At 33.2% G+C, this 25,472-nt stretch overlaps 1 protein-coding gene across 5 annotated transcripts; it reads right to left on the bottom strand.

Annotated features, from left to right (window-relative positions):
• Window positions 1–2: 2 nt before the first annotated feature.
• LOC129789726 (phosphatidylcholine:ceramide cholinephosphotransferase 1-like) lies at window positions 3–23,913 on the bottom strand. 5 transcript variants are annotated; one of them, XM_055826742.1, is made up of 7 exons: window positions 23,784–23,913; window positions 16,395–16,568; window positions 7,125–7,278; window positions 4,293–4,503; window positions 3,949–4,223; window positions 2,443–2,510; window positions 3–1,488 (listed from the first exon to the last, which is right to left on the bottom strand). In XM_055826742.1, exons 2-7 carry the CDS (start codon window positions 16,419–16,421, stop codon window positions 1,225–1,227), a joined length of 999 nt encoding a protein of 332 aa, XP_055682717.1. In that variant the 5' UTR covers window positions 16,422–16,568; window positions 23,784–23,913; the 3' UTR covers window positions 3–1,224. The 5 variants fall into 5 exon arrangements, with proteins under 5 accessions (XP_055682717.1, XP_055682720.1, XP_055682721.1 ...); XM_055826745.1 differs by having other exon boundaries at window positions 23,271–23,903; XM_055826746.1 differs by lacking the exon at window positions 23,784–23,913 and adding an exon at window positions 23,662–23,761.
• Between the last annotated feature and the right edge of the window lie 1,559 nt (window positions 23,914–25,472).

The raw sequence follows: 25,472 nt of genomic DNA, 5'->3' as shown, positions 1-25,472 counted from the left end.
CATTTTCTTTATATTAATTTCTCTTTATTTCACTTACAAACTATTTTTGTCTCTAGTACAACTCTTTTCTCTCTTTTCCTCTTTCACAGAAAATATATAAAGAGATAAAATGAAATTCTCAGATAAAGATTGTTGATAGAAAAATATCTTCTTTTTTTGGGGGATGATATGGACATTTTTTGGTGTATTTGGTTTTTTTTGCGATAAAATTCTCATCTATCGCGTGGCTCTTTTAATTGCACTTTGACTTGTCTCTCCTCAAGTACTTTTCATGATCATGTGCACCCGGAAAATGATGGATGTTCCTATGGGTTGATTGAAAGAATGATTTTCAGCCGAAGATTAGAATAAAGTGGGGGTAGAGAGATGAAGATTTGGTCTATTTCATGTTTCAGGCACGAGAAAAAATATCTCGTGACTCCGCAGCGTTTTTCTTTCTTTCAAGGCTGTATATTTAGACATTACTGTTTTAGTTCTCTTATTTTCAAGGGAATTAGTTTTTATCACTTTACTAATTTTTATACATTTTATCACTAATTAAGAAACTTCTACAAACTCGTTCTGTTTTTTTTTTGGAATCAATTCCTTTGATTTGTAAAAAGTTATGATCTTTTTTTTAAAAGATTATAAATCTTTCTTTCTTTTAAAGGCTCTTTTGCCATACTGCTTTGTTAGATTAGTTTTGACATATTAATGACATTTGGATTTTGACAGCAGTTCCTAATATGTCAATTTTTTTCAAATTTCAGCAGTGATGACCGTTACAGTAATATTTTAATCTCTATAATTACAACTAGCATTTAAAAATCTAAACTCAAAACACTAGAAAATAATAAATTCAGACTTTGTAGGTTCTTCTAGCATCGCCCCTTTCTCTTGTTTTATTCCTTCCATTTTTTTTAATTCATTTTATTTGCCAAAAATATCTTTATAAATCACCTTAATTTCCCTCAAAAAAAAATTGCGCAAATGATCTCATTTCTTATATTCCACAAAGAAATTATTATACATTTTAAATGGAGAACAAGCAAATTCTCTTTGTCGCGCATTTTATACTTCCACACGCAGGGAAATTGATAAATTATGTTTCCTATAAAAAATGAATGAAGAAAAAATCAATTTGTGGCTTTTTTTCTGCGAAAGCAATGTAAGAAAAAAATTGTCTTCTGAAGTTCCATCACACTGTTCATCACACGACTTCTAGAAACGTGGCACGGACGCGTGTTAACTCTCACGACTTGGTAGCTTACTAAAGAAGCGCCGTGGCCAGGAGATGGGGCATTCGTATTGGCGCGGGACGGGACCGCGGATATTTTTTTCAAAATATCTAAAATACGGGAACCACCATTCGCGTCCCAGGTAGTTGTTGGACGACTGCTTGAAGAGCATGCTGTTGTTGGCCAGCCCATGGTACGTCCAGAAAATGCGGGTGGTCACGTAATATGCGATAAGTACGTCGATTGTGTAGTGCCCATGTGCCAGAAGGACCTACGAAAAAAAAATAGAAAAATTTATGTAAATGTGTAAGATTTATATATTTTTTTCTCACAGAATTGGAGTTTTTTGGAGAATGTTTTTTAAGCATTAGAAAACTAAAAATTTAATTTGTTTTGTGGCACTCCGATCTGGTGAGCGCCACATGGGAGATGTGGACAACTCCCCCAGTAATCTCGACTCACAGCCCCACTATCTCGCCTCTCTTGTTTTCTTATTGTCTTATTTACATCTTTTTCAGGCTGTCTTTAGAATTTTATTAGTTTAAGTCGTTTAAGTTAATTTATTGTAGACTGATCCTTTTGTCCAAATCTTCTCTGTGCAATATATTTTCAAAATTAATAAAAAATAAATAAAGGTGTAACCTATTATAAAACATTATATAAAATGAAAATAAAAATAACTTCAATACATAAAAATATTTTTTGCAAAGAATTTCCGCGGATTTTGGATTTCACCCAAATTAAATTACATTAATAAAATAAAATCTACTTTCATCGCTTTCATGGTAGATAATTTAAAAGGTGAAAACAAATACTTTTGCCAAACGAACCAAACAATATAAACGTCTTTCTGTTTTTTCTTCTTTCGTTTGTTTTATTACAATAAACTTTTTGATGACTAAGCCAATTTTTTGCACACAATTCTTTTTTTTTCTACTGAATCTCTTCAAACCACAGAATTTTGTAAAATACAAAACCTTCCTTTGACTTGCCAGCGCATCTGCCCAAGCTCAGCTAAAGCTTTAGTTCAAGCTGCTCTAGCTTAGTATGTACAAAAATCTGTTTAAATATAGAATCCAATGACCTGGCTGTGATGACTTTTCCTCTTTGGGTCTTTGGGTTCCATAAAAACTTTTATCACCCACTACAAACAATCGGCATGGAGGTTTTTGATAAGGAAAATCCCCAGGGAATACTTATGTATGTCATGTAAAAGCAAACTCACCATGATAATTCCGACAAGAGCATTCAGCCAGGCTGCCCAGTGAATGGCATAGAAGCGTTTCGGTGAATCTGCAATGTTAAATTAGAAAAAATTGTACCATCTATTAATACATCCGCTCTCTTGCATGCAAAAAGGTGATTTTTTTCAACAAAAAAAAACAAGGCTATTTTTTGCGTTAATTTGGAGGGGAATTTGCATAATTTCCAGCATGGGGAAAAATGTTAATGCTTGATGTAGAATAGCGGAAAAAATCGCATGAATTTATTTATTACTTTCGCTATATTGAACTTCCTGCGTGGCTTTGATTCTTTCTGGATAAATTCGATTTCCTTTGCTTGTGTTTCGAATGCAAAATATCTAATAAAAATATATATTAATGCAATAATAAAATTATATAATGTAGAATACATAGATAAGAAACCGGTAAACGATTGACAATGAATGTCTTGTATATATTTTTTTACATGACTCCATTTGCATAAAAATAATTCATTAAAGTTTAATGCTGAGAATTATAAGTTATTGAGTTTCTTTAGAGCCAGTTTCTATTGAATTATGACAAAATATCTATTCTAAATGAAGTTTTGCCGCATTTTCTACATTTTTGTTTTAAATGGCAAAATAGGGGCGTGGATTTTGTTTTTCCTTGATTAATCAATTCGGATATTTTCCAGCAAATCTTAATGAAAAAAAAACCGAGAAAACTGTTCAGTTCTTTCCTTTAATGCTTTCCGATTATCTACAAAACTATTTTTGCATGAACTGGGTTTAAGAATAATTAAAAAAAAAAAACGATAGGGGAGACCGGGGCTAATAAAGTCACTTAAGGGTTTGGAAAAAGCTTAAAATATCATATTTCCTAGCTAGATAGAACAAAATCATCTGAGAAAGAGTTGTATAGGGCAGTAAATTTCGTAAAGAAATGAGCTATACATTTCGCTTTATCTGTTTGGGAAATATGATATTTTGAGCTTTTTCTAAACCCTTAAGTGACTTTTTTAACCCCGGTCTGCCCTAAATTGTGAAAAAATTCCTTTACCGTAGAATTTTTAGGATGTTTGTCAAAACTACTTATTGAGATAATATACATAGTTTAGTCTATATAGTTTAGGAGCGTAGAGAAACGAAAAGTTTCAGAAATCAACAGGCTAATAATTTCTTTTTAGACTCGTAGAATATTAGTTAGGAAAAATCGCCAAATTTTGAATAAAATTCCAAGCAATGACGTCAATACTATGCTTTACTGGATAATTTTGTAGTTAGATTTTGTAAAAATTTCAAAAAAAAAAAATTCCTAGACATACGAGTTAAAATCTTAATAAATTATGACCCAAAAGCATAATTGTAAAAAAAATATTTTCACTTGATTTAAATTATTATCAAGAAAACAAATTAGAAAATGGAAGCAATTCAATCATATTTGGCAAGAAAGAAAAATCTCCGAAGACATTGATTAATCACTTTTGCAGAGAAATCTAATAAAAAAGCAAAAAGTGATTGACTTACATTCACTGATGATGAGGTAGGCAAGTACGAGCATGACGGTGTGACCACTATAGATGTAGTCTCCGCAGAAGGTATGCTTGCCATTGATGGAAAGCCCAAAGCCGGAGAGGAGCTGAAAGACGCGTTTGGCAATGAGGAGGGGTGTTGTTGAGTTTGACTTTGGGCTACAGTAGTACGTTGTATTGGGTACAGGTAGTACTGTCACGTACATTGTGATGGACCGTAGCATATAAAGCATGGCCATTAGGAGGAAAACGCGTCGCATCACAATGAATCTGCAAATGGAGGGAAAAACATTATTGTCTCTATCTTAATGCATGATTAGAGGCTTCATCCATACGCACCGATGCTTGTGGAAAATTATGAGGATAATGCATGAATTGACGCCGATCATGATGAGAATTTCACTGACATCGAGCGCCCAGTCAATTTGTTGGATATTATCCAGGACAATGTCCGGGAGTGGTCCGTACTTTTCCCTATCAGGTAATCGCTCATGCACAAGGGAGAGTGATACGGTGGCTAGGATGAAGTTGACGACTAATATCACAAATGCTGGAAACACGAACATTAAAAAAAATTCTTTCAATTAATTATTCAAGCATTATACCTTTTAGCAGAATTTTTTTTCTTTTGGAATTTCACGAAAAATTTATAATTTATTCAAAATTTCTCTCTCCCTTCTTTCATTTCTTCGTTTGTAATGTATCCCTCTGATATTGTATGTAAATGAAAGGGGAAATAATTGAAGAAAAAAAATGGAAAACACCCCCATAGATTTTTTGTGATAACTTCCACAAAAGCATGTTGCGTCGTGTGAATTTCCAATCAACTTTGAGTGTCCTATTAGTGGTTTGTCATGAAACGCGGGCACTTTTTTCACCATTTACTTTAAATTTTAATACATAAGAAGAAAATCAATAGTGCCCAGAAACTCTCAGCTGTTGGCTTCTTCATGTGGAAATTCACAACATTACTCCACCACCCTCCTCAACGTAAAAGAGAGAATGGAGAAAACATGCAAAATTCGATCAGTTGAAGCTGCAAAAGTTCTCTCCTTTATTTATTTTTTATTAGAGAGTTGAGTTTCAAGTTTCGTATGAGTGGCGAAGCAATGTTTAAAAAAAATGTTAAGAAGAAATAAACAAACATATAATCTTAATGATTTGCTTATACATAATATAGAAATTGTATATACATTATACTTCACTTTCAATTATCTAAGAATGATAACAATAAAAAAAAACTAATCATTAACATGATAAGTAAACATCACAAAAAAAAATCCTACGGTTTATCTTTTCCAGTGACGTCTTGTGGTTTTTGTTGACACAAGAAGAGCATAATACAAAGAAAGATTACAGCAATTGCAGAATAAGAAATTAAAATAGGACTTTCAAATGAAGGAACAGTTTAATAATTATTGAAACTTTTAAATCAATTTAAATGAAATAAAATTTCTTCAAATAAGGTTCGGTTTTTCTTGTAGTAGAGGTAAAGCAGAGGTTTTGACCTTTCAAAATTCCTCAGTTTTAATCATTTTTATTATTACAACGCTTCGGAAATGTATTGAACATTTTCCATAATAAAACAGGCCTGAGGAAGGAGCTATACGTGTCCGAAACGTCATAATATGTAATTAATTGCGATGAATTCTAACAGGTTGAATATTGAGCTTATTATTCTTGTCTATCATCCATAAAACTTGCATTGTCGTTAAATGAATCAATATTGATTAAAATTTTAAATTTAAGTAAAGAATTGCTCACAAATGTTCCAGATTTCCATAATTTTAGCTATCCCTTATAAATTATTTTCAGAGCTTTCGATATGAAACAAAGCTTCAACCGTTAACTAAACAGCAAAATATTTTGTGAGTTGATTGAGCAATGTAAAAATTACTGAGTAACACCTGTTTAGTTTTCCTTTAGAAAACATTCAATTTGTAAAGAAAACAATTTGTTTTAAAGCTTTCGAATTTGCTGATAACCTTCATCAGTGGCCACGAGAAATTTATTATTATTCAATTTTATGTTTATTTTTTCCAGTGCTATTTTCTTGTAACTTTTTTTTTTAAAGAATTTTAATTAAAAAAACTTCAATAAAATGCCTTATTGACATACATTGTCAACAGTACAGTAAAGCAATGCCTGGGGGCTTTGTGAGCAAAACAAGAAATAAAAGATGCCACTCCATGCATTATTGCTATGAGCGAGATTAAACATTCCAACGTTGATCGTGTGTTGTGTTCGAGGTATTATACAAACAGAAATATTTTGTTATTATGTGGAATCGTTTAAAAATAAACTTTTGCCAATTCTTCCGCGATTTTGCTTCCTTCTTATGCTCTCAGAGAATGGACCGAATAGCTTGCTATAGACAGGCAAACTTTATGTTTCTGAACATTTTTTTCCCATTCAAATAACCTCCAATATTTAATTAGCTACAAAAATTGAGTTGATTTGGGTATTATATTTCTTTTTTTGCACAACAGACTTTTTGTCGTCGTCCATCGCTATAAATTACTTGACGCAATTTCATTGTAGGTATTGTTGAAGTTTTTTTTTTTGTGCGCAACGTGTATAATTTCGTGATTGCTTATTAGTCATTCTAAATGAATCACTTTATCAGCAAAAATTGAAGTTGACATGAATTTTCACAGTTTATTTCAATTTTCTCCTCAATTGCTTTTGTGGTGATGTGTAGAAACGTCGAGAGCTTTCTTATTTATTTATTATTGTTAGATTAGAAAATACAAAGTTCAATTGGTCGGAGATTGGGGTGATAAAAAATTCCACTATTTTTCTTCTCTTTTATCGCTATTCTATATTGGGACAAATTGTATCAAATAAAACAATCAAAACAAACTATAGCATTTCCAGTGTATATATGCAGTAGGTATGTATATAAATATTTCTTTTAGCATTACACAATGTTTTGATTGTCGTGCTCACAGCAACCTTTTAGATGGAATGATGAAAAACAGGAAGCGATCCGATTGTATACATATATATATTTGATTTACGATAAGCAAGAAAAATTATATGGTTAACCGATACTTTTTTTTTCTATTAGGGAGAGATATTCTCTTGGAGATACTACAAATAGAATTACCAATACTACTTGCATTATTTACATAATGCTAAAATTCTATTAGCTATGTTGGCATTACTTACAGTAGAAGGTTTTCCATTTTTCCTTTGGGAACCGTGGCTCATCACGTAAAGGCACTGGAACGTCAATTTTTATCATAACAGGCTGCCCAGATGAATCCAGGATTTCACTTTGATGGTTATTGTGGTAAGGCAATTCAAATTCGTCAGGTACTTCCTGAAAAAATAACCACAAAAAAACCAAATTAAACTCACGAAACTCCTGAGAAAATCTAACAATGGGCAAGCAATACCACTTCGAAGGTGAATTAACTTTTAATTGAAGCAATGGAATGAATATGGGAAACATGTACCTATTTGAGTTTATCAGAGGGTCTAAAAATCTCTTATCAACATGTGATTTTATTTATTTTTTGTTTATTTCAAGAAAGTTTCGTGATAGGGCAACAAGAGAAGCAGGTGAAGAAAAATCATAAGATTTTCTCACGAGTTTCGTTGAGGAGTCATTCTGGGGGTTTTTGTGTGTGATTTAAGTCTTTTTCTGAGTTATGTTTCTAAAGATAATGGAGATTTCATATCATACTATACATGACGCAACCATTTTATCAGATAACTCGTAAATGTGGTTGAATGATAAAGCTGAAGTAGGTTCAATAGGACTGATAATAAAAATCAGAGTTATCTATTCATAAAGCTCTTCTTTAGTATAAAAATAATTCATACTTCAAAAATATCTTTAAAAAATCACGACTAAAACAAGTTAACTAAATATACATTACATAGTGTCGAGGATAAATGAGAATATTTATTGCAAAATTTATTCATGAAAATATCTACTCTATAATTTGGCCATCTTGAGGCATAAGACATTGGAATAGTATTCTTAACGTTGTTGGGAATTTTTTTTTTTAAATTAGCTGTATCCACTATACACCTACCTAACAATTAGCCAGGTACTACTTAGGGGTCACTGATGACTACATATACTCAGAATTTCTAAGAAAAATAGCGCTATTAGCCGTTTTATTTTTGCGCACGAAATGCGTTTTAAATTTCAATACTTCCTTGCGAGAATAGGCTACACAACAATAAACTATTCTATTAGCTATCTAATATATTTAACACGAGACACCTTTTAAAGGTTTAATAGGTAAGAAATTTAAATTGATAGCTTCCCTATGTAATTTTGAGGGTGTGTTTGACATGACTTCGATGGAATCAATGTAACCCAAAACATACACATTAAGCATAATTTTACACTTATTGATTATTTAAGAGAAATTTCTCCCTGAAAATCAATTAATTATTCCCCGAGACAACTTTATTGGTTCGGTATAGTCTTGCTAACACACATTTGGTGCACGTCTGCCCATATTGATTCAGATGTTCTTGAGCGAGATGTTTGTATAGCCAACTTCATGAAATCAATTAACGCCTTTCCTCTAACGTTCAGTAAGATGACGTTATGAAATGATGTGATGAAGAAAATTCTCCAAGTTTTTCTTCAAGTTTGAAATTCTGGGTCATCTTTTTTCATGAAATATTAAAAATCTTTAAATGATTTTCTAGAATACTCTTCAGTGTTGCAAATACAAGGAATAAAAGTAATAATCTAGAACATCAAACATATCCTGTAATCAAAAATTACAGGATATCTTTAGTTGGATCTTCATTTTCATAGTGAAAACAGTCCTCAACATTTTCTTTGATTTTTCTTAGATTCTCATCAAGTGCCATGCTCATCATTTTACAGCAATACAAAGACAAGGACACGCTTATGTTGCAATAAAATGAGGCCCATTGATTTGAGCTGAATATTTTCTTTCAGCTCTGTGTATTGAAACATAATCTAAATTTAAACAAACATAATTTTAATACTACACACACCCAGACTAAATTAAAAACATACATATACAAGTAAATGCTGCTTTTTCTGCTGCTGCGAAAATGAGGAATCTTGAGTATAGTATTTAGTTTTATAGTGGAAAGAAACCTTGAAGTTGGTAAATAATTGTATAAGTTATATCTTTACAATGATGGACTTTTCTCATCTTATCTCAAATTTGCTAAATACTCTCTGCAATTTAATGCAGAATTCTCTTACGTTTTTCTGCAAAATTTTATAAATTCTTTGTATTTTCTGTGCCTAATGACCATTTTAGAGCCAGTCATCGTCCTCTCAATGCTTTCGTATTTGGGATATTTTTAGCAAGTTAATGTTCATTTCCCATTCTATATATAGCTATATGGATTCCACGTAAATAAACTTCCGATGATTTAGCACAATTTTTTTTTACTCTGTCGACGACATTTTTTATCGTTTTTTTTTATATCCGATTGCGTATTGAAAATATTTGTCATTTTTGCGCGATTTCTCACTCTTTTGCAATTTCTCCATATTCCCAGGTACGTAGAAAAACAACCCAAGGTGTTGAAGACCTTCATTTAACGTATCATGTATTAATTCAATCATAGTGAAACTTAATAAGATAAATAGGCACACACAGATGGAAGAAATGAAAATATTTGCATTTTATATGAGTTTGTGGTCGTTTGAGGATTTTACGTGTAGGCCTCTCTCTTGCAGATTTATTGAAGGCATTGTAGGTATGAAAATTATATACATGAAGGTATATTTTGCCGCTTTAGTTCACGTGTACCCACGATTGAAGAAGTGGTGGTGCGAGAAGGAGAATCTATGTGAGGTTGTTTGTCTCCCCACTTTTTTATATCAATTTACGAAAGACGCAGATCATTTAGAGACGAAAAACACATTATAGATGTTGCTACAAAAATGCTGCTGGTACACGACACTCATGCTGAAATCATATGCTTAATTTAGCATTTTCTGCAATATCTGCGTTGTTTGAGGCCTTCTCGGGGAGTGAGGGAGCTTTTTTTTGGTGGGGAACAAGTGAAGGCAAAAGTGCTGATAAGGTGGCCGTAATTGCAGTTTGTCGATGCTCATTCATAAAAATGCAATTTACAGACGTATTATGTAAGTGTGTCATGTTGAAATTATCTGTGTTTTTTCTATACAGCAAGTTTTCTAACTATTTATTATTGTTAAATTGTCTGCATATTTCCACACATGATCAAGTGGCTAAAGAAGGCGGAAGCTTTGGGTTGTTGCGTACATTCATTTATGCTTCTCTCCGGCTGTTTTCACTTTTGCTTGCACCTTCGGGATGGGAAGAAGGTTTCTGTGTAAGAATTTGCACAAAAAGCTGTTGTTTTTTTTTTCTAAGAATGAAATTTTGTTGAGTAATCTATTCAGAAATGTGCGGATATTGCAATAAAGATTAAGTTCTTTGAAGAATATTCTGTTCATTATTGTAGAGCAAAGGGACAATGGGGCAAAATCTCTAAGGACCCTTAGAAGTAAAGATACTTTTGAAGTCTTTTTTTTTCATTATTTTATTTTCAGTAAAGCTAAAGCATTTTTAAAACTATACAAAGCTCACATAAATTGCTGGAAAACAGCGTTATATGAGTCAGAATTGGGAAATCAATTTCTATAGTTTTAGAAAGCAATAAATTAAACCACAAATAAGTCTTATCTTTTTTTTTCACTTTGAAATAATTTCAACTCATTCATTTAATCCCTTTACAATCTCTTAAATATGATAAGACAATGATTTAATGGATTTAAATTGTCTCCATTGTGCACTAATAAAATCAACTGTCAAGAACGAAGCTTGAGCAACGATATCGTTTGTTTAATTATTATAGAATAGGATAAGTTAAATTTTTCTTCAGAGCAACGTTTGTGGTAAATCACTCTCAGCGTCAAATGTAATATTTTTGGCTGAAAGTTAGCCACCCGTGGAGACCCCTTAAAATCTTAAAGGGTTAGCACGGATGGTTTACGCCGAGTCAGTAACTTTTACATTTGAGTTTCGGTGTGATAATTACATTTAAGTGTGTATTTTAATTATTCTCTCAACACCCTTACAAGTAATTTTATCAAAGTTTATGTTTTTTTCTTTTAATATTCTTTAATTCATTCTAGATCGTTAAAAATATAAAATTTCTGGATCATAATTGAATTTTAAGAAAATAAAACGCTCGGCTGTTTATTATTATTAGTTCTACAAGTTAAATGGGAGATAAAAACTTTTTCATGCAAGAACCCTCTTATATATCACGAGGTAAATTGTCGCTTCGCTCCAATTTACCTCGCCCCGCTTCGCGGGGATTTGTTGCGCTTCGCGCAAATTTTTAAAAGAGAAAAGATTTGTGATGAATTAAAATAGATTTAATGGAAGATTTATTTGTTGGTAAAAACCGCCTGGTATCAGAAGTCTCATTTTTTGGAGTCACGGAAACATTTTTTAGCGTCACGGATTCATTTTTTGGCGTCACGGATTCATTTTTTGGCGTCACGGATACATTTTTTGGCGTCACGGATACATTTTTTGGCGTCACGGATACATTTTTGACGTCACGGATACATTTTCAGGCGTCATGGATACATTTTTTAGCGTCACGGATTCATTTTTTGGCGTCACGGATACATTTTTGACGTCACGGATACATTTTCAGGCGTCATGGATACATTTCCAGGCATCACGGAAACATTTTAGCGTCACGGATACATTTTCAGGCGTCACGGATTCATTTTTGATCGTCACGGATACATTTTCACGGATTCATTTTTGATTTCTGGAAGGAAAATTTTGCAAATTCGCGTCATAAAAATTGATCAAAAATTATCAATTTTGCGTATGATATATCATACAAAAAGTGCGGATGAAAATGTAGAAGGGTATTGGAAAAGAGAGAAAGTGAATTTCACACAACATTTATGGCGCCGAATTCAAAAAGTAGTAAAAAAAAAGCATGAATTTTATATGGGGGCTATATGAAGGGGGGCTTTGGGGGTAAAAAGAAAGTCGTTGGTAAAAACCGCCTGGTATCAGTAGTCTCTGTACCAAATTTCATCACGATCGGACCAACGGTGTAGAAATGCATAGCTGAACAGACACGATATTTTAGAGAGACCTTTCTTTATTATATAGATATTCTACAGAAGACGCACATGACCTAGGTTTTTCTTATAGGTACCCTTCTTTTTCCTGCATAAGTTAGTTTTTATTTTTAGAAAATCCTCTTTATTGTTAATGTTTTGTAAAATCACTAGGTCAATAAAATGTTTTTTTTTTATTTTTAAAAACTTTTTAGTACTTTTACAGATCAAAGATTAAAATTTTAATTATTTTAATACTTTAGAAATAGTTTGAAATGCGTAAAATAAACGTAGAAGTGGCTAAAGGCTCCAACAGATGGACGAGAAATTCCTCGTGTGGTGCGGTGCGGCGAGGTTTTCGGCCAATCAGAAGCGAGAGATGGCTCACACACTCTCACCGCACCGTGCGAGAACGTTTTTCGGCCAATCCGAAGCGACGATGGGCCACGAAAACCTCGCCGCGCCGCACCGCACGAGGAATTTCTCGTCCATCTGTTGGAGCCTTAAAGAAGACTTTTCAATTTTAAAACATACTCTGAGAGCATCCACAGAATAGATATTGATCGAATGAAAATATGTTTCAGTGTTTCAATATTTATGTGGTCCTGAAAGGGTTAAGCCAAGACAGCCTTTTAAGAAATATGTCTTAACCGGTATAAATAATAAAGAAAGATCATTAAAAAGATAAATTTCAATAAAACAGAATAAGGGCTTATCACTACAGCTTCAAGTATTTGATGTTACATATTTTATATCGCATCGTAATTTGTGTGTTGTTTCTCTCATACTTACGGAGAGATTAGAAGGTATAATCACTAAAACTGTTGTGTGATAACTCTGTAAGGCAGAATGAGGAATTGTATTTGAACTATGGTTTTTATAAATTTTATTTTCCAAATTTTCAAATTTTCTTATAAATAAATTAGTGCCAGATAGAGAAGCGTTTTCAAAAAATCTTTTTCTCATTCCTATTGCAGGTCACATCGGAGTATTATTATACGTAAAATTTTTCCATTTTGTGCACTTTGTTTTCGAGTGGCAATGATAACATAATATGATGGGAAATTCCCAATAAAAATCTGCATGAATCTTTTTTTTCTTTTTTTTTCTTCTTTAATATGAATACAACAGAGCCTGTATTTATTTAAGTAATCTGGACCGCAAAATTTTAGCGTGAAATCCCAAAATATACTTTGCGTTTATTGTGAAATAATGAAGACGTGTCTTTGAGCTTTTTTACTCCTAGGGGCTATGTCACTTGTGAAACAAGTTTTGAGACACTTCTTGCTACAAAAATACTTCATCAACGGTTTGATACGAATTCCACACTCTTCTGGGGACGAATAATCACATGATATACCAGGGAGGGCATTTCTTGTTGACATGCAAACTGTAGCGAAACAGTGTGAAAACGGGCTATGGTTGAAAATGAAATTAAGCTCATAGTGGTTTTGCAGTCACTTCTTTTTATATGTATATACAATTCTTAAGCTCATAAGTTTTTTTTTATTATCGGTCGGTAAGACTTTCAAGACAAGACTTGGCGCAAAAAGAAATAATCATAAAGTGTAGTTAGTAAGGAAAACCTACTTCGTACTGTCGTCTTCGCATCCATGACGAATAGTTGCAGAAGGGTTTGTTTAGTCTGGTTAATCCTTGGCTAATTACCCCGTTACCAGACATCACTCTGGAGATGCGTGCCCGCGGACAGAGGCACTTCTTAGTTGCACTGACGAAAATTATTTTGGCAAATACAAGCGAAGCGAGATGTTTTGCAATAAAGTCAGACAAAAGAAACAAACATTGCGATCACAGCGTTTTACGTCCCCTCATCTACAGTCGTTTATTCACTTTCTTTGGCATTCCCTGTACCTCTAACTATATAAGTATATATTTTATAGCAGCGCGGGGGTCGGGTCTTTTTTGCTTCACAAAAATTACGGGAAAACACATGCAATTTCTGGCAAAAGATCCACTATTCTCACAACAACTACACCCAATATGTGAAATTTCAATCAAACATCACACTCTATTGCGTCTCTTTTGAGACTTTTTGCTACAATAATACGAATATATTTATCTTTTTCGCGAAAGAAAATCTCACAAAATGAGAATTCCACACTTGATGCTGGCTTTTTCGTAGAGCACGAAGCGAAACACGTTTGAGGCGTCCGATGGATGTCTTCCAACTGAATACAAATGAAACAGAGTGTTTGAGATATTGCTCGCGCCTGTGTTGGATATGGCTGCCAGTGTGTTAACATTGAAGTATTTTTCTGTGTGTATGGAAATGGGGAGACCATTCCACACACACTCATGCGCATCCAACGACTTTCGGGGGAAGAGACCGAAGCGACATTGGAGGAGACACTTCGTAATAAAATATTCACTGTGAGCGTGAGAAGTTGTGAATTGTTGGAAAGTTCTAATCAAACTTCTCTCCAAATGTCAATTGAATACACACATCAGAGATTTCTTTCAATTATGGCGTTCGTTCTTGGAATTGATATAAAGAAGCATGGACACAGTATTGAACTCTGCACGACATACTTGAGGCAACCAGACGCAGAATTAAAAGAAAACAAAAAAGTTGTTGTCAGAACGGAAGAAGATAATCTCGACCACAATCTGACGAAAGAAAAGTTTAATTTGTTTCTTTCTTAGCGAATTGCGTATTTTGTAGTAAGCTCCACTATCACAATGGGAAAGTTCTCATGGTCAACATAAGTCAATGAATGGAAAAGGAAATTCCTGGATGATTAGAGAGAGCATACATACAATGTGTGCCTACGAGGATTGTTGTTAACTCTGTGTGTAGATTATTCTGTGGCTAAAAAGGTTAATGGGTTAATTCCTTGGTTCTCCAAACATTACTCATTTTTAGAGTTAATTTTATTGGGTCAACTTATATTTACACAGACTGCTTTTTCATACATTTCAGTTTTTTCATATGGATTTTTGAGGTTAAAATTCTACGTAAATATAAGATGACCCAATATCAATTAAAACTGATGGTCTGTGGAAAAAGTTAGGGTAATTATTTTAAATATGTATCAACTCAACTCCATCATCAAGGTATCGGTCATACTTGAAGAAAATTCTAGAAGAAAAAGACGCGTAAGGAATCTTTCTGTGAAAAATCGTCGTTGAGAAGAAATTGAAAAGTTTGGATATAACGGTGATATTTAGATTAAATATGTGCGGAAACGTCCTCGGACAATTCCTGGTCAGGGGATGTCGATGCAAGTTTTTTTAGGGTTCCGTCCTGCCTTGACCAATGCCACTCTTTGATTTAAGAGACAACACGCCATTACAGTAAAAATTATTCTGTCAAATAAATCCAATATTTCTTTAGAAATATTGCGACTAAAACGCAATCACCTCAAACAAAATCTGAATCTGATCACTACATTAGCTGCTAGAAGAGAGAGATTTACCTACGGAATTTGTATTCAATATGGCGTTTGACAATGTATGATAGAAAAGATAAAGCTAAGATTACATAAATGTTACCTAAAATCTATTATTAAAATTAAACCTTTATGCCAAATAAAACGTTTTGACTGCGAAATATTCTTTGAGAACATCCACAGAATAAATACAGGAATAAATATAGGTACTAAATGTTTCACAGCTTTTATGCTTCAAGGATCGAATTACACATTTTCCCTCTTTTAATATGTCTGCACAATTTTTCACATTTTTCTTCGCGGGAAATCTCTAAATCTTATCTAAAGCTCCACAAACTTTTACGATAACCCTCCCATGTAAGAACACGTTAAGCCTTAAGTAGCGCGTGCAAAAATTCACTAACCGCTGTTATCGCATCAAGTACTTGTGCGCAAGTAATCGAAACTGAGGGACGACTTTGCAATATGGAGAAGAACGAGATTGTGAGTTTTTGGAGGAAAAATTTCCACCCATTATTGCTCAATTGGAAATGAGATTGGGGGCAATACATTTTGTCCTCCATAAATATCTCATCCAATCGATAGTGATAGTGTTTTGAGGTGAAAATTTGAGAGGTTTGATTAGATTAGATACAACATGGGGGCAATAAGTCTAAATTGTCCTGAACGATTGACGTTTTTGCGCTTCAAAACTCTTCATGGAGGACATTGTAAATCAAACAATCAAAATACAAAGACTTACGTATTTTGCAATTGAGGAATTTGTTAATTTTATTAAATGACTGAAGAATTAATTATTCGCACAGTGTTTAGTACTTTTGGCGGGAAAGTTTATTGTTGCTTCGCGAAATTATTCTTATTGACTTTAATTACAATTTCTAATGATTTTTTGTAATGGATTTTGCAAAAGTGCTAATGGGAGTGAAAATAAATTAATGAATTTGCTCATCTTACCTCTTTGTCTCTGTTTTGGATTGTCATTGTGATGCTGATTCCTTTACACGTTTACTCTCACTTTTTGTGCTTCAAAGTATCACTTAATTTGGTTTTTATTTTTAAAATTAAATTTTTAATTTGTCTCTAGAGAAACTTTTGCAATTTGCACTTTGGGATTTTCTTCACTAATTTCTGTAAAGAGAAAAAGTAGAAGGAAAAAAATTAGTTGGTTGATTTCAAAATTTTACATTTTTTGTTGGGTTTTAAATAACTTTCAGGGTTAACATGCAGAGAACCAAAATGTTTTCCTAAGCATTCTGTGTGGAAAGTTGATGATATTTTACAAATTCTCGCGGTTATACTAAAACCAACTACACGCCTTATACAACAAAATGGCTAGCACGAAAGCACTCAATGAAAGTAGAGATAATAAATTTGTAGGAAGTGGCGGATTTTGGGGGGAAGTTTTACCCATAAGAATGGATTTACCTTCAGTGGACGTTTCTGGGTTAAGGTGCAACGGACTTTTGGTGAAGGCTTTTCTATAAACCTACCATTTTCCCGGAAAAGCACAGAAAGCCATTTCTTTGTTACAATTCACGAAAGCTCTTTGGAAAATACTCAATTTAATTTATTGCTCAAAAAGACTCTCCTGAATTCGCGACTGAGGTTCTCTCAGAGCCTTATCTTGACATTCTTTCAGTGATATCATATTTAATCGAGTATTTTTTTTTTTGGTAAAGAGTTGATAAAATTCCCCGCATTCAGTGCATCAGAATACCACAATAATGGTGTTTTATAAGCAATTTCTATCGTTGGCCTCATTTGATTTGATATTATTTTCCACTCATAATGGCAATAAAGATTTTTAATTAATTAGAAATTCTTTGTTATCGATTTCCACAGCAACGATAACTTTATTTCATTTGCAGGGACGTTTTATGCTTGTCTTTCTATTACTTTGTATATGGTATGCTATAAATTATCAGACTTGTTAAATGACGGCAGTTGTTAATAATTTAATGGGAAAATTGCAAAAAATGGCGTGTCGCATCCTTTAGTAGATAATCAGATAAATATATGGAGAAAGCCATCCGTTTCTTCTGTGGTGCGATTAATGTGAAAAGTTTCATATGAAATCACACGCGACAATGTAATTTTATTTGCTCTTTTCATATAAACAGAGTTGCAAAGAACATAAATAAAATTTCAGATTAATATAATTTCTGCATTTGTTTTTTTTGTTTAACATTTAAAAATACAAAATTTAAATTAAATAAAACGTTAAATTATTTGAAAAAGTGTGTGTTTAAATTATTCGAAAATTTAAGAAAATTGTTATTAAACCTATTAAACTTATTATATGATCAAGTACAGTAACTTAACTTTAGTTTTATCCCTTTAAATAATTTATTAACTAAAAACTTACCCTCTGTAGCTCGCGTGAGTAAGAGGACCGACCTTTCAATCTATATTTTGTATTTTTGCACAAGTTTCATGACTGTGCAAATTTTCTTTATTTACGCAAGAGAAACCCTGAGATTGGTCACATTGGTACCTCCCAATCTTACATGCGACTTTTGGGTTACGGACTTCAGAAGGTTAACGGCCTTATCAAGTTATCACACCAAAACTCCAAATATTCCGTGCGGAATATTTTCCTCGTTATTAGTTGGTGTTCCACTTCGTGGCCAACACCAAGTATTGTAATCGTCGGATTTTCTGACCACCTCAGATCGGGCTCAAACTTGGTATGAGCACGTTTCAGACATCCCACATTCCAAAAATGGTGGTGGAAAATTTTTGATCCGGCCGGCCTGCCGGCCCGCCGGCCTGTCGGCCTGCCGGTGGTCCATACTTTGTCTTATAACTCGAGAATGGTAGGAGATAGAGACTTCCGGTTTGAAGTTTTCTATAGAAATGTGGGTGTAAAATTTCATTTTTTCGCATTTTCAAAATCCAAGATGGCCGCCGTCCGCCATTTTGAACTACCATCAACCACTTCCCTTACAGCTAGAGGTCTGAAATTTTAGTATGTTGTACAGCTCAGTGAGACATTTTTATCGATAATTCATACTTGAAAATCGGTCAAGCGGTTTAGCAAATATGGCGGCACAAAACAAAAAGTGTTTTTTCGATGTAACTCGAGAACGGCTTGACCGATTTTGACCATCTTGGTATCAAATGAAAGGTTTCAAGAAGCCCTACAACTGTCTAGAACATTCCAAGTTCCAAAAACATCCGCAAGAGGCGCTAAAATCAAAAATAAAAATTGCCTAAATTTAAGGGGCAATATCTCCGAATCCCCATTAGGCAAATCTTTTAAATTTTGATATGTTGTAGCAGGACTAATAATCTTGCACCAGTCCAAAAATGAAGAAAATCTATGTCGCCGTTTAGAAGATATAGCCATTTGAAAAATTCTTGAATTTGAAAAGTTCTAATAGCCATATCTCTTGAACGGCTTGTCCGATTTTTCTGAACTTGGTATCAAATTAAAGGTTTTGCAATTCCCTACAACTTTCTAGAACATTAGAACCCTGTAAAACTATTCTTTTAGGGCAAAAAATGCCAAAAACTGTTTCAGTAAAACAAATAGCCGCCATTTTGTGTTCTAGAGGTCACCTTGAAATGTATCGAAATATATGTCAGATTATAGTTTATTTCAAGACCTTTCCAAAACTGGTCAATAAATTTCTGTAAGTCTTATAGAACCAGAGATATGACCATTTTTATCCATCAAATTGCTGAATTTCACAAAAAAAATCAACTTTGCCTACTAATTCTGCTCACAAATCGCACTACAACGCATAAACAAACTTCTACACGTTGTGGGACACCAACTCTTATAACTGGACGCGTTATGATTTACTTTTCCTTCTTCAATCTTTTTGGTAGATTCTAGTTTCAGGAAAATCTTTGAGTTTTTAAATATCTCTTGTCTTGTAAAAAAAATATTTAATTTTATTTAATTATTGCAACTCTGTTTAGCGAAAAAAAAAATTCAATTGATTTCGATTGACATGAATGATGGCACAAAAAGGAGTGTCTTTGACCCATAAAATATCATTCTTCTGCACTCGTCTGGAGATTTTATTTTTGCTCATTCAAACAATTCAGTGGAAATTTACAAAGAATTTGCGACAAATTGAATCTCGTTCATTGAAAAAATAATCTTCTGACCCCTGGGATTCATTGTACATACATAAGACGTGGACAGTGAGTCATAACTCTCTTCATAGATAATTTCTGTGGCGGCTTGTTTCCAAAATGGAATGGCTATAGGGAATGACGTCGTGAACGTATGAGTCGGTGTTACGTCGGAATTAAATGTGATTTAAACTGAAAGGCGCTTAGTCAGTGACTTGAGGTCATACCACATCATGATTTAATTTACATGATCAATATGAGAAAGTGGATTGTTTTTCTGACTGACTGAGGAGGAAACCACCATTTTGGCACTTGAAATTCTATTTGTGGGATTTCTATTTTCATCCCTCAAACAGTTCTTTTTCCGGGTCTCTTTATTCTTGGACGCACGGAGATCAATTGGTAAATTATATAGGGAAATTTTCTTGTCATTTTTGTGAACCATTTGAATCGCCCACGGATATGTTTAACAACGAAATTGTCGGCTAGTTTTCCCTTCAAATACTCCAATTATGTTTTATTTATACACACTCTGCATTCTATGGGGTAAATAGTGTAAGAAAAAAAACAACACATATATAGGTACATGTGAGGGAGTAGGAAATTGTACTCAAATGTCACGGCGTGTGAGAAAGTTTCTTTGATAAGGGAAAACAAGTGTAACAGAAAAGTGTGAATGTTTTGTTGTGGTTTTATTTATGTAAATAAAATTCTTTCATTTATATACTTGAGGAAAAAAAAACGTATAGGGTTCGACCTCAATAAAAATAAAGAATGACTAATGTGTGCTCACTCGGCCCACTCTGTGAGGTCCTCAATGATAGAAAAAAACTTGAATGACTTAACTTGGTAATAATAAATTTATGATGTGAGCATTTAGTAAAGAATAAAATTTTCTATACCAATAAAAATTGCTTTTAGTAGTGACATTGAGAAAGACAATTGCGTTTACCACAGAGGAAAATTTTCTCTCTTTGCTTATGAAAATGGCAGGCGCGTGTAGAATGGTCTACAACTCATACAGGACTAGACTGAAATATTTTGAACATAAAATTTAAATGAAATATTTTGTTATATAATGGGAATATCATAAAATTTTTTGTAAATTTTGCAAAGAATTTTTTTTCAAGTTTAATTTGAACGGATACTGAGTGGAATTCATACCCTCTGAATTATTGTAATATTAAAGGGTTAGGCAGATGGAATGCTAAAAGAGAAAGAAACCACAGAGTGTAGCATAAAGTTTGATGGGGTTCTGTTTGAATGTTCAGCGCCATTCTACTTTTAGTCCTTTTTTCCCTCAATTTTTGCACACACGCAACAGGGTGGAAATGGACAGCACACAATTATATAGAGACACCATGATGAAAACCCACCCACAGTTTGGGTCTCGCGAGGCAACACGTAATGAAAATTGCGTGACGTTATTACTTTTAGTCGTTCCTCGCTTCTCTTTTCCTCATGATTACATAATCATGTTGGCAGAGAATGAAAGTAACACCGCAAATTGAGAGCAGTCGCTCACGTTGCACTTGATCTTTCTAAAATATATAGGCTAAAAGAGGAGGAACATACTGTAAGGACTCGTGTACCGAGGAAATATATATATGTATGTAGAGATATATTATGAAAACTTTATAAAGAACGTAACAGGGACGTCACAACGTATAAAATAATCGGATGTGGAATGTTACAATTTTATACAACACCCACAGGACAGTATTATATATATGAATGTCTACACTACATAATATAACATAGAAAATGCATTTCTTATCTAAACTTCAAACGCATTTAATATCCACCCGATAGCAATCGGCTGTGAAATATTTCAAACGAACCCTTTTCTTTGAATTACAACGCGACATACAATTTCCATTTTATGATATCGTGTGTCTCGCCTCGTACTAAATCATATATACGTTATGTATCTTTTTCCCATCAGCGGGCGAGATTCTTGGAAAAAGGAGAGCTTTTGTTACAAATAATGTGGAAAACATTAAGTGAAATATATACGTTCCGCCATAAAGCTTTATAAGGAGTGTGCTGTGGAAAATACCAACATATACCAACTAATATAGCTTCTAATTATAATTCTGGGTGTTGTGATAATGTTTGATGAGAAGAAATATTCAGCAATAATGGTACGTTCTTAAACAGTCTGTTCAATAAATTCAAGAATGAAAATTAACGAATTTTAAAACTTTTATTATAAATGCGACTGTTTTCGAAAAAAATAAGGCTGTTCAAAGATTTTTTTTTCTGACGTGAAAATGCAAAAGAGATTACTAAAAAAAAATTGTAAAAATTATGTAAATTACTCCAGTTTGTACAACAGACTGTTATCCCTCTATTGTCATGCATAAGGGGATGGAAATTCATGCTGGATAGTGTCGGAGAACATTTCCCAACGTGACGATATTGTTTATGTGAAGTGAGTTTTATTGGTTTTCTCTCCAATGGGGGGGTGGTGGAAAAACGACGTCTCGGCGGGAGAATTCAATAAAACTGGAGTCTCATGTGACGACGGAGAATTTTCAGGGAGGGTTGTCGAGTCAATGGGTGGAAAACCTTGACGTATTAAATTAGGCCACAGCACTGTTGTTGGGTTTTCCGCCCAGGAGAAGAGTTGCACGAATGCCCTCTTCGTGCCCTTTTTCTCGCACACACAGTGCCTTTTTCACATCGCAAAATGGGTGAGAAAAACGGAAAGACACACCTCATTTTCTTTCTTCGTTTTTTTTGCCATCGTTAGGTATTCCATGAATTTAATTCAATTTGTACAACACAGGAAATCCACACGGGGATGTGGAAAATGTGAGTGTGACGTGAGCAACTTCTCAAGCATACCGCAATAATGGAAATTAATTGACTTCTCTTTCTCCAATTACAAATACTATGAAGAATTTATTGTGCTGTAGGTCAGAAAATTCTGCTTTCTTTCATGGATTTGGCGAGAATTTTGTACACTGAGAGAAAAATATTTTTGTAGATATGGAATAATTTATTACAAAAATATCGTATTGAAGAGTCTGGGGTAAGGCATTTAGAATTTCACGTGTTTTAAAAAGTCCCTGAAGAAAATATTTCCCATTGAATAAAATGTTCTAATTAAATTGATTATTTCTTTGAACTTCCAATAAAAAGACTTGTACAAAAATGATTTTTTTAATAACAAAACAAGAAACAAAAGTTGTTAAGAAAGGAGATTATTCAGTTTTGGGTATTGGGTAAATCATTACTCAAGAAAATAATTCGGATACACGTAATCATGTAGGATTAATAAAAATTTAGAAATCGTTAAAGAATCATTACATTTTCCACTCGATCATGTGTAAAAAGCCGGTACAGATTTGCCCAATAACCTGTAATCAATGACGTCACTATATTTCTTGTTTCTTTTGCATGAAGTATAAAAAAATATTTTGTCAAATGGTAATGAGACTACTAGAAATATTTAATAAATTTAGTTACTTGATAAATAAAAACCACTTGTCCGATTTTAACTACATAGTTCACTTTGCTATAGCAATAAATTAATTGTAAAAAAAATTATTTAGGAAATCTTATACCTACTTTTATATTTTTGGTTAACACGTATCATATAAACAAACTATAATGAATAATTAAAAAAAAATTTTAAAAATAGTGAGACAAAACTTATTATTTTTTTACACATTTAGTTTAGATTATTTTTATCTCAGTGTACTCTAAATAAATTATGGCATTTCTGGATTACTTCACCTCAACATTCGGTACTGACCACATTGGACAAAGCCCAATAACAGTTGGTTATTGACTTTTACGAGTGATTAAGAGAGGATATGAGCACTGAGCAAATAAACATTAAATTTCGTCAATGTTTTATGGAGTGAAGAGAAAAAAAAACTCCGTGATTTCACCACATTTTCCGCACTTTATAATCCTGGTGGGTGGGCAAATATCACTTTCCCTCCACAATTGAGTCCCTCAAAAAATAGATTTGTTGATCAATTTATAAATTCGCACGCTTAAAATGTAACTTATGAAACGGATGTGCGCCAAAAGTCGCACAGATTGGACGCCAAGAAAATGATTGATCCAGTGAAGGAAAAAAGAGACGATGACTAATACAGTTTTCCTTGACTTCTCTTACATTGTGTACGAAATTTAAATATCGGAAAATGGAAGGAAATTCTCACGTAAGTTATAACAAAAAATTTAATAGCTCTACTTTGGAAAACATTTGAATTCTCTGCACAGCTGTACAAATCTTACACGTTTTTTATCAATCACCACCACCAACGACACCTTGGGCGCCAAAACATGTGTTTTCGGTGCAAAATAAGGAGAATTTAAAATCAAAATTGCGCACTCACACGACCAAGAGTCGATTTGAACTGAAATGAGAGTGTTGGAGAGGAATTTACTTTGAGGCTTTGGGACTTTATCCCCACGCGAATGCCTCACAAACACTCAGTCGCTTTTCCAAGCACGCAATTCTGTTTTATCGATTCTTTGGGCTTTAGAGCGCCGCAAGTTGGTCAATAGAGTGGATTTTACATAGGCGCAAAAATTGAAATTTATGCTTTTAAGTTTTCTTTTTGATCTTTTTGGGTAATTGGAAGAAAAAAAATGAAGATTTTTTTTTCTCAAGTTAAGTTAGCTTTTAAGAGCTTTTTCCGTTTCTAACGATTTAACTTTGCCAAAGATTTCTTGTATTAATTATTTGACCTTTGATTAAGTCATGGAAAAAGAAATGATCCCTAAAGAACATTTCAAAGATTGTTAAAAAAAAAAGAAATGAATACAACAAAATAATTACCTAATTATAAATTATGAGCTTTTTCAATACATATGTATAAAGTAACTTGAAAGGCAGGACCATTTCTAAAATAACATTTCAATGTTACAAAGCTGATTTTAACATATAAAGTGAGATAAATGACCTGCAGTATTGTAAAGTGCTGCATTTTATATCTTGTGAAATATAATTTCCATATTTTTGTGGAAAATTCTAAGTGCCACGCACTTTTTCACCTCGTTTTTGCAAGCTTTTCGTGTTAAAATTTCAAGTGTTGGTGTTAAAACCTGTATTGGATGGGGATTTATTAATTTATTCCATTAATGATCAAATGATTTAACGAAGAAATCTACTTTGTCAAGTGACTCATTAAAATTCTTCCAACCGAAACAAAATTGTTCACTTTCACTACTCTGGAAGCATGATTTTCGATTTCTTGGTCAATCGACTGAGATTTGCGAATAACTCGGAGTGGTTTTAGTGGTTTAGTTTAATGGATGCTGATGGAAAAAAATCATTTAAATTTTCCTTAGGTGGTTCTTTCCCAGGGGGCTCGTTTTTATGATGATATTTTTTAAATTGACAAAGACGATCGAGGAATTGGCGTAATATTGATTTTATTTTGTTGCTTTTGTCAAGAATTCACTGCTATTGTAAATGATCAATTATAATGAATATTATTTAATGTTACATACTGATTAGACAACTTATTGATGTTTTAGGCTCTTTGTTTGTCATTTTGTAAGAAATCTTTGACTATTTTTATGGAATCTAATCTTATGCAGGGCTATCATGTTTACTAAAAATATTCCACATTAATTCACAATTTTAACTATTTTACAGCCATTCTTAGCATTTAAATCACGGCTTCTGTAAATCTTCACCACTTATTCAGTTCGATTTAAATTCTTTGTTTTTTTTTTCATCAAAATTTCCGCCTTGTCGATAGATAAGTCGTCAATAGATATGAATCGTTAAATGGCGGAGGAATTGGGAAAAGATGAAACAGAATAGCGAGAATCTAGAGAAAATTTACATAGACTGCATTAGAATCATCTATCACTTTTGCCTTTTTCTCGCATCTTCAGAGCAGAACGCGAGAATATTAATGTTACGAGTTGAAGTTTAAAATCTTCAAGACTTTCAACCACGAAATCACCGCT

This window comes from Lutzomyia longipalpis, chromosome 2 (assembly GCF_024334085.1).
Source record: "Lutzomyia longipalpis isolate SR_M1_2022 chromosome 2, ASM2433408v1".
Classification (NCBI taxonomy): Eukaryota; Metazoa; Arthropoda; class Insecta; order Diptera; family Psychodidae; genus Lutzomyia; species Lutzomyia longipalpis.
The sequence above is the reverse complement of the archived record's forward strand: the minus strand, read 5'-3'. Positions and strand labels throughout refer to the sequence as shown.